Genomic DNA, 12,017 nt, shown 5'->3' with positions numbered 1-12,017 from the left:
TTGGTGAATACTAAGTATCTAACTGGCAAAGCCGGGGATTTTCAGAGTAGTGATACCATACACAAAAATTTGAAAGAAACTCAGCTTCAACTGAGAGTGGTAATCAGTAGAGACTAGATTTTAGGGCAAATGCCTATTTTGTTTCTTGCACTCCAGTCGCCACAGTTTGATACAAGGGATGTGAACGGAAGAAGAAGGACTATTATAGCGCTCTTAAAAAGCCTACAAATGCATATTTTGCTGTTTGTGACCAAATGCCTATGCTCTTAAGTACATGTTTTGAAATTAGCACCTACGATAAAATCCCAATCAAGTGTTCCCCCTATGGCAAAAGATAACATGGCGACATTTGGAGAGGGGCTCTTGCTCATGTATTAATTAGCTTAAAATGGCAGCAGACAGAGCCGTTAAGAATAAAGAATGCACACCCATGCTTCCAATGAAATACTTTATTAAATATGCATGCATTTCCTGTTTTTCACTTGCCCTAGGTGGGCGAATAAAAGCAGTAAATGAAAAAGTGAGAATGGCGGTGGAAGATGGCGCTTGCTCAGGATTTTAGAATACAGTCGCCGACTGATTTTTCGGACTCAAAAATTCGGACTTGTTGGATGTTTCGGACATCAAAAGTGCACCAACATGGTTCCCATAAGGTCAATGCATTTTTTCGACCGATTTTTCGGATGAATTCGCCCCCGAAACTTGGATTTTTTGGACTAAATCGCTTGTTTTAAGCTGCGCCACGAACCTGTACGGACGCCGCCATGTTGGGTTTTCCAACGGCTTGACTAAGCTTAGTAACTAAATTTTAAAATGGCTTTCTGGCCACCAGAATTGGAAAGCAAACGTCATATTTAAAGTTTTAGAGGCCGTGTCTGCTTTAGAAAATGCGGCACGAGACCATTTTTTTTTGTCTTTGGTCAGCCATAGTGGTTAGCACTGTCATCATCGCACCGCACAGGGAGGAGGTGGAACTGCGCAGTGGTGAAATGAATGTGCCTGCAACAATGATATTAGGAAGTTTTAGAATAGCGCACCGCGAGCCCTTGCGGTACTGTTGCTGCCACTGCAACATGCGTCATAACGCTAGTCGCCGTGCGCGGCTCACCCGCAGAAAATCCTAAGTAGCGTGGGGCGATCGCGGGCCTGGCGGGCCACAAAGTGTTGTCTGTAGCTTTCGTACATTTGAGTCTGTGGTCAGGGCGCAAGTCCCTAAACTTTTCAGTAAAGGAAGCAAACATTTTAAAACTCCCGATTTAAAGATTTATCTCGTGGGGACAATGACAATTTCGTGCGCGGAGCCCACAGACGAAATTTTTCGCCAGGTTGTGCCGCAGCCGGAGAGCAGTTCAGATGATAACGACAATGATCGCCCGCAGCTGTCGGCGGCGGAGATCGCCACCGCGGTGACGCTTTTGTCGAGCATTTACAGTGACGATGTCACCTTGGCGCAAATACGGGCGAACCCAATTGCTTCCAAGCGTAGTATGAGGCAAGGCAGAATCATGGACTTCTTTAAGCCTGCCTGATGCAATAAAGTTTATATTTCTGACAAAAACAAATTTTTCGGACTGTTCGTTTTTTCAGACATTTTTCAGTCCCCGCCCGGTGCGAAAAATCGGTTGGCGACTGTACATAAAAACCATATAAGTCTCAGTTTCACTTTCGGGTACAGTTTGAGACTATTGTTATTGTTACTGGGTGACACTGTTAAGAGATCTGGGGTCTAGCCCAGTTGTGAGATTCAACCAACACTCAGAAAATAACTGCTAGCAGCAGTGAAATAAGCCACCTGGCCAGAATACACCGTGCTGACAAAGAGCTACCAATTAGTGAATGCGAAACCGCAGATAGCTGTCCGGAAAGGAGAATGAAATAAAAAGAAGAAAAAGTGCAACGTATACAAGGTCTTAGTTTTATTTGTGATTTTTCTTTTAAATGTGCTCGCCGCAAGATGAAAAAATGGCTTTATGCAGTTACCCCCGGCAAATAGGAGGCGTCCAATTCTGGTCTTTCAATAGTCTGGCTATCTGCTCCTGCTTTGCCCTTCTCAGCCATGCCGAAAAGACAGAGACCCAGGGGTGTGTTGATTCGACAGTGGACACTTGACTAGCTATCATTTTTGAGGCAGCAGCTATGGCAAGTGGTTCTTGGATCCCATTCTGATTGCTTCCTACTTGCTCTGCAGCTATCTGGATACAGCTGTCTTCAGGGCACGTGTGCGGCTCATCAACTGCCAAGTCCAGCGGCCTGTGAATCGCCTGTATCCACGACGTCATCATCCGAAAGAAGGCGCCTACTACCGTGACGTCACAAGGATAAATAACGACGCTTCCCGTGGAAGCGCATCATTTTTGAGGCAGCAGCTGTGGCAAGTGGTTCTTGGATCCCATTCTGATTGCTTCCTACTTGCTCTGCAGGTTGGTGTCCTTGTTTTCTGCTCACGTTAGTGTGTTCTCTTTTACCGCAGCTGCTGTTTCCCAGTTCGTGTTTATCTTAGTTTGTGTATTTGCCATCGTTTGTGTATTTGCTGTCATGCCAACCAACGCAGAATTGGCCAAAAAAATTGAAGCACTTGAGTCTTTGGTTCGCTCTAGTCTTGATACCCTTGCGAATGAACTAACAGCTAAAATTAAAGAAAAGCTAGCACAGGAAAGACTCGGGGAACATGCGTCTCTCAGTGATAGTGTTCAATTTCTGTGTGACAGTTTCGACTCTATGAAAACAAAGCAGGATGAATTGAAACTAGCTAAGAAGGAACTAGTTGCGCAAAATGAGGCACTGACTAGAAGGATTATGGAGTTGGAGCAATACTCGAGGCTCTATAATGTTGAAATCAAGGGCGTTCCGGTCACTCAGGGTGAGGACTGTGCGGACATTGTGATGCAGATTGGCGAAGCTATTCAGTGTCCTGTCACGCCCAGTGATTTTGACACAGTTAATCGCGTTTCAACGAAATCAGATGAAAAGAACATTGTTGCACGGTTCTGCTGCCGTGGAAAGAAAAATGACTTTGTTCGTAAAGCGCGTAAGACCCGTCTGAACACTTCTGATGTTGGCTTCTCTGGTAGCTCAAGTAAGGCAATCTATACCAATGATCACCTGTCTCCAGAGAACAAAAGATTGTTTGCTAAGGCTCCTAACTCTGAAAAAAACGCACAAATGGCAGTTTCTGTGGACAGACAATTGCCAGATCAAGGCGCGGAAGTCAGGTGATGGCAGAGTATATCGCATTATCAAAGATAGTGATCTTAGCATCTTTTCATAGCCACTGAGTCCTACGCCCATTTTCGTGCTGAAAACTCGTTCATTTTCATCTTATCATCATGGCTTTGCTATACCCTGACGAGGCTAAACATATGCTAGATGATAATAATCGCTTCTTGGTTCATTTCAACGCGGGGAGCCTCCGCAAAAATTTGGATAATATTTATAACTTCATATATTCACTCGCGCATTCTTTCTCCATCATTTGCATCTCTGAAACATGGCTCTGCACTTATGACGTCAATCTGTTCGCCCGTCATTGTAGGAAGCTGAGTACTGTCACCGTTGTTCAGACAGTTATGGTGGCTCAGCAATATTTATCGCCCCAGATCTGTCCTACACCCACCGACAAGATCTCTCCTTAGGCATCTCGCATTGCGAATCCGTGTGGATTGAATTAGATAATTCTTTTTTAAACTATAATAACAACGTTATTCTGGGGTGTATTTAGCTTTCGCCTTCTTCGAATATGAGAAATTTCATTTCTCGCCTGGATACCATTCTGCATCAGTTATCATCTGAAGGCAAGCGCGTTGTCTTAGTTGGAGACATCAACATCAACTTGCTTAACACAGACAATTGTGCATGCACAGAATATAATGACTGCTTCAGTGGATACGGTTTTGAGTCTCTCATTTCATTTCCTACTAGATGTCCTATTTCTGGTGCTGCTTCATTGCTTGATCATGCCATGTGTAATTTCTCGCCCTCTCCCTCTGTAGGAGTAATTGATGTGAACATCACTGATCATTATCCCATATTTCTTGCTTTCAACGTCGTGAAGCCATTTGATCCCCCAGGCGTGTTACTTCCGTACTTGACCAGGAATTGCTTTTCAATGCCATTATTAAAACTGATTGGTCCAGTGTTACGTCCTTATGCAGTGTAGACCAGGCATTCAACAAGTTTTCTTCCCTTTTCCTTAAAGCCGTAGAAGAATGTACTAAAACAGTCAAATGTAAAAAGAGGTACAAATATCCTAAGAACCCATGGTTATCTGAGCGACTGCTAAAAAGTATGCGTAAAAAAGATAACCTGTACATAAAAGTCAAAAGACAACCATTTAACACTGCTTTAGTTTCACGCTATAAAAAAATATTCGAATGTTCTTTCGTGTCTCTTGAAAAAAAGCCAAGAAAAAATATTATGATGACCAAATATCTAGTGAAAAACACAACTCTAAAAGACAATGGCCACTCTTAAAGGATTTTCTAAATCGATCAATACATAGTTCACCTGTGCAGAAAGTCATATATAAAGGCGTTACACATGATAACTCTGAAAGTGTTGCTGATGCTTTTAGTAATTATTTTTTCGAAATTTTTAGTGAAAAACATAGCAGTTCTTGCTGCAATCTACAACATTCTAATCATTCTTTTTTTCTTTTCCCCATGAGCCCTGATGATGTTTCTACAGCAATCAAAAGTCTCGAAGAAACCGGCCCTGGTATAGACTAAATCTCAGCATGACACTTTAAACTGGCAGTAGACATTATTTCTGAACCACTTTCTATAATTATAAACCTTGCGTTCAAGCATGGCAGTTTCCCTACTTCTCTAAAAATAGCTAAAGTCCTTCAGATTTTTAAAAGGGTGACAAGCAATCTACTTCTAACTATCGCCCCATCTGTATTCTTTCTTCCCTGAGCAAAGTCATCGAAAAACTATCAATAACTCAGCTAAACAAGTATCTTAATAACTTTAATATACTGAAGCCCTGTCAATTTGGCTTTCGTGCTGGAGGTTCTACTAACCTTGCTATTCTTTCCCTAACAGACTTCATCAAACACTCCATAGACGCAGGATTTGTAGTACGGTCAGTTTTCTTAGACTTCACAAAGGCATTCGATCCATTAATCATCTCATTTTATCCAAGAAACTCGAATCATACGGTATTACAGGTCCATCCCTCAAATTTTTGAACAGTTAGCTCCTTAACAGAAAGCATACTGTTTACATATCGGGCTCATTTTCTTCTACTAAAACAATAAATCAAGGGGTTCCTCAAGGGTCATCACTGGGTCTGTTACTTTTTTTACTTTACATTAATGACCTTCCTGAAATTATACACATGGCTCACTGCGTTTTATACGCTGATGATACTACCATTTCCATTGCTGATAGATGTATTGATAACGTCACTAATAAATTAAATGCTGTACTTTGTAGCGTGTCAAAATGGTGCCAGGAAAATTTCTTAATTATTAATCCAAATAAATCTAAGTTTATGGTTTTTAGATCAGCTCAACCCAAGTTAACTTCTTCACTACAGCTCACAGTTGACTCTCATTTGATTAATATTGTCACGGGGTCGTGACGTGGCCGAAGACAGGAGACTTCTTGTTGGAATTTAACTGTTTATTTGGGCGAACCTGTGCCCGGTAAACAGAAAGTCCAATTACAGCAGCAGTCTCGCACAGATAGCAGTCTCAGACTGATAGCGTCGAACGGAGCGTCGGCCTTCGATCGACAACTGACAAGCGGCAAAGCGCGTCGGCATTTATACTCCCGCCGTCGAATGTTCTAGCGCTATCGCTGGCGGCGGCGTGCGTTCCAGAACAATCTGTACCATTCGCACAGTGGGCGTGATCTTATCGAAATGATCTACTACAGTCCGGAACCCTCTCGAAAACTGCAGGCGCGGTTTGCGCTGAGAATCATGTGGTGTTTTGGGACGATAACAAAAACTTGGGAAATGGAACGTGGCAATATTAGCGACAGTGTATCTTTTCTTGGCGTTCACCTCGACGCTAACCTTAACTTCGCTCTCCTTATTGTTCACATTAGAAAAACGGCAGTACTCGGCATTCGCGCATTACTCAAAGCTTGCTCATATTTTTCTCATAAAGCACTCCTTTCACTTTACTTCACATTCATTCATTCTCATATCACTTTGGCATCGCATCATGGGGGAATACTTACCTGTGTCATCTTTCATCCGTACAACATTACAAAATCGAGCTATTCGCGCTATTTTTAACTGTTCTCGTGACAGAAGCGCCGGCTCCCCTTCTTCAATGCAATAAAATCTTAACTGTTACCTATCTATTCAGGTTTAATTTAATTATGTTTCTGCATAAACAAATAAGAAATCAACTTTCTGCAAATTTCATTGATCCTAAGATGTTAGTTAATACTAACACAACCAGGTTTGCGGCTAATAATAACTTTTTACTTCCTAAGGTTCGTACTAACTATGGTAAATCATCTTCTCTCTTCTGTACCATCACCATATGGAATAATTTGCCAACTTCGCTAAAATGCAAAGTTTCTTCAATTTCATTCAAAAACTCATTAAAAGAGTACCTGTTAAATAGTTGATCTATCTTTTTTGTGTTGTTTTATGCTGTATTATTTGTTTTTTGATTTCATGCTTCTTTGTTTTCATTCTGCTTTGTATATATTTATTTCTGCAATTCTAACAGCTGCTTGTGCTTTTATTATTTGTAATCTTCACTGAGGGTCCCGTTGCAGTCGTGTACTTTGAGACCCTCATCTGTATATTTTATTCCCTGTAACATCCTTTTATGACATGATAATAAACTGATTGACTGATTGATTATGCTTTAGAATACCCGTGAAAATAGATAGAATACCCGTGAAGAATAGACCGTGAAAATATACATTGGTTCAATGGCACAAAATCGCACTTACAGCGAATGTGTCCGAGCGCCGCTGATCGGTTACAGCGAACGGAGTCGGCGGTCTGCCGACTTCCCGGGAAACCAATTTCGACCACAGATCAAGCATCGGCGAGGTGCCCATACATTCTTATTGTTAAACGCCGACCCTGCTTCCGCGACCCTCTAGTTGCCGCTTTTCCCAACCCATGGATGAACGAAAGCCGTTTCCTTGCCCCATGCCCCGACTGCTTTTCTTTATGCACCTCTCTGTCCTTTGTCGCCCCGCTACTCTGAGCACCCCGCATCACCAGACGAGGCCCGTGTTTTCACACTGTCACCGATCTTTCGAAGACCGGTCGGCCATCTACACTGTTTTTGTTCACTAGTTGGCGTCGCCGGCCTGGAGTGACCAGACCATTTGCTAACATCGTCGGTCATCGACTGTATACGATAGTCTGCGTCTAGTGCACGCGTGTACGCGACCCCACCGACTCAGTGATTCGTTTCGTGTTTAGGACTTGTTCTCGCTCAGTACTGTGCACTCGGCTCAGCATGCCTTCCGCACGCGTGCGGAAGCGCGAAAACGGCTGTTACTTTGCCACAACGAAGCGCGAAATATCAAAGTTCGTGAGGCCACGCAAACCCGCCGGCACAACAAAACGATTTTTACTACGGCCGCCGATTCTTCAAACACGACCGCACACACCGATCCAGGTGGCTATGCTTTGACTTCTGCGCGCGCAGACACTCTTTCCAAGTTTTTCTACGTGCGAGTTTCGCGGACCTTTCAAGCAAGCTACCCAACCTGCCTCCTTCCCGTGTGTTTTGATTTTCAAGGTCGCCCTCCCGCCGCATCCTCCCCTCTCTTTATCGCAGCTCCTTGCCCTTCTTTCGCAAGTCTGCTCTCCTCTCTTTATCACAACCCCTTCGGCCACAAAGGAAGCTTCCTCCGAGCCTTCGCCTGTCTCTGTCGCTCCGCGACGCCCGCCACGCTGGCTCGAATTAGTTTCGTTTTATGAGAGGAAACGGGCCCAAAGCTGTTCCACGCGTTCTGGCATGTGTGTCACGTGTGCGCATCTTGCTCGCTCTTGGTGTGCGGGTGTAGTCAGGATGGCAGACGGGAGGACTAGCACGCTTTTTTCTGCCGCTCAACAAAACGTCGACAGTGTGACTGCTTGGCTTGAGCGTAATCCGTGTGTTAGGCGCCGCGTTGCAGAGCGCTTGCTCATAGCTGTTGACCACCTTGCAGCCAACTTGTTGCTTCGGGCGTCCTGGTATTCAGCTGTGGAGATGGTGAACATTTCCTGGGTGGCGATGATGGCTACTAGCGCGCAAAACTGTTTTCGCGAGGCCGACTTCGTCGACGTCGGGCCCGGTGCCGAGCCCGACACTTCCTAACAGGACCACTGCGGCGGTGATTTGTGGCAGCGCGTCGTTGACTTCGACCTGGTAGAGCGGGTGGGACATCTGTTATGATGGTTTAACTACGGCGGATGATGATGCTGACACTGCGGAACCGTGCACTGATGGGACATTGTGAATGAAGTACATGGCGAGAGCGATTTGAAGGAATTGTATTGCGAGAACGATAAAACTTTGGAGCCAGTGCCTCATAGAGCTTATGCCTCGGGCCTCGGCGAACGAGCACCCTGCCGTTTTAAATGAACTCGAGACCGCCCTTATCGCTTCTTCTCTTCGAAACATGTGCATCACGGATTTTTTGAGGAAAAAAAATTGTGTTTTCACTCGCAACTTTTTTAAAAGATGTGCTTCATTTACTACGAACTTCGGGATACAGCGAATGGATGCCGCGTCACGCTAAGGTTCGGTATAAGCGGGCTCGACTGTGTGTGTGTGTGTGTGTGTGTGTGTGTGTATATATATATATATATATATATATATATATATATATCCACAGGTACACGCTTTCAAGTCACATACATCACCGCCCCATTAACAATATACATATAATGCCCCTCGGAACAGCCGCTATTTTTTTGCAGTGCATTTCTCGTGTGACTACGTTAGACTTGAACTAGCTTAGAGACCTCATACTGTCGAGAAGGTGAAACTTGCAGTGCGCATTTGTAGAGACACACTATATTGAGCTTCGCTAACTGTAAACTTTCGGTGCATGGCTACTCAGGATTTTTTTAGGTAGTGGGGTGTGCAGCAGGACGACCAACTTCAGCAATGGGTGGTCGCTGTGAATGCGTGTAAATATTTTAGTATACCCTGAAAAGTTAAATACAAACAAAATTTGTGGTTTAGGGGATTCAGATTCTCTCCTTCTTCCCTCTCTACTTACAGCCTCTTGGTTCTGCGTGCGTTTGACACGGTATTTTTTTTTTTTCATCTGACAGCTTTCTGAGCAGAGATAACATCTAATAAATCAGCTCAGTTATTCTGAATACTGTAGACGCCTAACCAACGAAGACAGAGTTATGACAGAGGAAATCAAAATAAAATGCGCCATTTCTAAATACTTTTTGATTTCTCAAGATTTTTTAAGAAGCTAAAGTTCAGTAGATTGGTGTGTCATACTTCAAGGGTTATGACATATGACATCATGTGTTAGAAATGAATGATGTGCTGGTACGAAGAAATCTGCATCAAGAAAGTGCGCCGGAGGAGCCGTAGGGCATAGCAGTTTCAGAGCGTGGCGCGCGGCTCTTTCAGTACTATTCGACTGCAGCGCCACCACTACGGGCAACGCGAAATGGATCAGGCGGCGAGGCGCGGTCACGCCACACAACACTTCTAGTACACTGTACTAAAACACTGTACTATGGCTAGAGAAACGTATTTAATTGGGTGGTTTGTTGGCTAGAAACCACATAGTTGCCAAACTAGCAAAAAAAATCCACTAAATTATGACTTGAAGAACTTCGATTGACGAAATTCAAGGACTTTTAAGAACCTCAAACAAATTTAAGGGTTTTCAAGGCCTTGAAATTTTCATTTCGAAATTCAAGGGTTTTCAAGGGTGTCAAAGACTGCTACGAATCCAGCTAGCCATGCATATCACTGGCACCCCCAACCGCAGACTACGGGAAGCCTTGCGTATGGCCATTTTTTTTTTTTTGCATTGCCGTGAAGCTGTGCCATGAAGCCAACTTGTGCACTAAAATTTTCATATATATAACCTGCACCTCAACTTATACATACATGTTCTGTATATTTTGATTGCGTTATATGCGAGAAAATACGTTCGATCAGTGTTCGGCCAGGTACGGCTGAGTTAGTGAGAGTTTAATACACTCGCTTGCTGGGCTCAAAGGAAACGTCATAATCATCAGATCTTCTTAAATTTTGTGGTCCAGAGATGAAATTTCGCTACAAAGAAATTTTGTGACGAATTTTTTCACGTGTTCTGTCAATTCCTTCATAGAGAGATTTGACTGTTTAATGCTCAAATGTGCCCAGAAATATGTGCTTTAGCTTGTATATTAATAATCTCTAGGGATTATTGCATTAAAAAATTTTCTATCACTTTTCTCACCAAGTTCTTTAACAGAAGTTGTTCAGTCATTTGCTTGTTTTGCTCGGCTTAGATGGGTTTTGTTTCACCGTGCTCTGTAATACCCCCAAGGTAGTCAAGAGAATATATACATCCAGTAGTCTTTCTTTTTGTAAGTGCCATAGAATGCGCTTTTTATTTCCTTACCAACATAAGTGTCTGCACTGGGGCAGGCAGTGCAAATAGAGTCCAATAATTTTTCAAGCAGCACATAGAAGCTTATATATCTATTTAATATGTCATGACAAAATGCTTTAAATAAAATGTGAAAATGGCACTGCAAGGGGGAAACATTTCATGAGGACTTACGCACGACATTGCAGCTATCCTGTGCCCATTTACTTTTGCAGACAAATGCCACAGTAAATTCTCACAATTGAAGTAGAATATGCAAATGAAAAATAAAGTTCAATAGACAAGCCAGAGTACACTTACCTGGAAATAAGTTAGGCAGTTGGTAAAAGCTACATTTTTTCTTTCAATTTTGATGGGAACCAAAGACCAATGCAGGCGGGTCTAAAGCCAGGTCCAGCAAATGCCCGAGCCAATTACCAATACTGAAGACCTCCAAACATACAAAAATACTGCTATTCACCTCAGCCCATGAGTGAAGATCTCGCAGCTGTGCTGTGTCCAGGTCACTAACCCCGACCGAGAGCGCCAGGCCCTCGCGGTAGATCTGCTCCGCGGCAGCCCATAGAGGGCGCACCTTTTCAGTGCTGGACTTTGCACTTGGCGGGAAAGCCACAATGAGTGAGTCCAGCTCTGACACACCAAGCTCCTCCAGCACTGAAAAATGAGGCACGATTCCACAATACTATTTGTAACTGGTGAGATGACACAAAGAGGCCACTGAATAAACAAAGTGCACTTCATAATGAGGAAACATCCTCCAGGTGGGAATAACTATAAATCGGCTTTAGCATGCTTACAGCTTAAAGGAAAAAAACGCACCAGATAACATGACAAGTAGATTTACAAAATTTGTCACAATTTGAGCATCTACCCACTTCAAACCATCTCATCCTGATGGTGGCACAGGAAGTCAACCATCTGTGTCAAAAGCAAAACACAAAATGGACAGAACAGAGGAGTTACATGATCCGAACCCCTCAGTGTTGCCTTTCGTGATGATCTCATTTTGCTAGTATGCCTCAATGTGCTAAGTCTGAACCCATTTCGTAAGCCATAAAATGTAAGCATGAAAACAAAGAAAGCACCATACCACTCATTCCAGCCCTTCATTATTGTAGACTTAATTGAAAAAATCTGAAAATAATTGTTTTTCACCGCCAACAGTTATGAATTTTAAAAGTTTAGGCATACCCCAAAGAAAAAGTGAAAACATTTATAGTACCTTCATATCCAACAGTTTTACTATGTTTATCTTTTGCAAGCAACAACATGGAACCATTGAAAGCAGAGTTGTATTTTATATTTCACTGCACACCTTATGCCAACTTCACTGCTCTCTGGATACTGAATGAAGTAGTTTGCTTCTTCTCTGCAGGCCATAATGAATTTTTCCTAAACTAGAAAGCATTACTTTCCAAAAAGTTTGCATGAATATCCTTGTAGCTTAGTGCTGCCATTGTGTGGATGGCAATA

The 12,017-nt window shown here is 43.1% G+C and overlaps 1 protein-coding gene across 3 annotated transcripts in view; it reads right to left on the bottom strand.

Annotated features, from left to right (window-relative positions):
* Gclm (Glutamate-cysteine ligase modifier subunit) overlaps positions 1 to 12,017 on the bottom strand; it is an 84,692-nt gene that overhangs the window by 22,465 nt on the left and 50,210 nt on the right. For all 3 annotated transcript variants that reach the window (XM_075880342.1, XM_075880341.1, XM_075880340.1), the window contains one exon: positions 11,005 to 11,198. In XM_075880342.1, coding sequence (XP_075736457.1) covers positions 11,005 to 11,198 — 194 coding nt within the window. The remainder of the gene's footprint in view (positions 1 to 11,004; positions 11,199 to 12,017) is intronic.

The sequence above is a fragment of the Rhipicephalus microplus genome, chromosome X (genome assembly GCF_043290135.1).
Source record: "Rhipicephalus microplus isolate Deutch F79 chromosome X, USDA_Rmic, whole genome shotgun sequence".
Lineage (NCBI taxonomy): Eukaryota > Metazoa > Arthropoda > Arachnida > Ixodida > Ixodidae > Rhipicephalus > Rhipicephalus microplus.
Note: the sequence above shows the minus strand (reverse complement) of the source record. Positions and strands in the feature narration are given on the sequence as shown.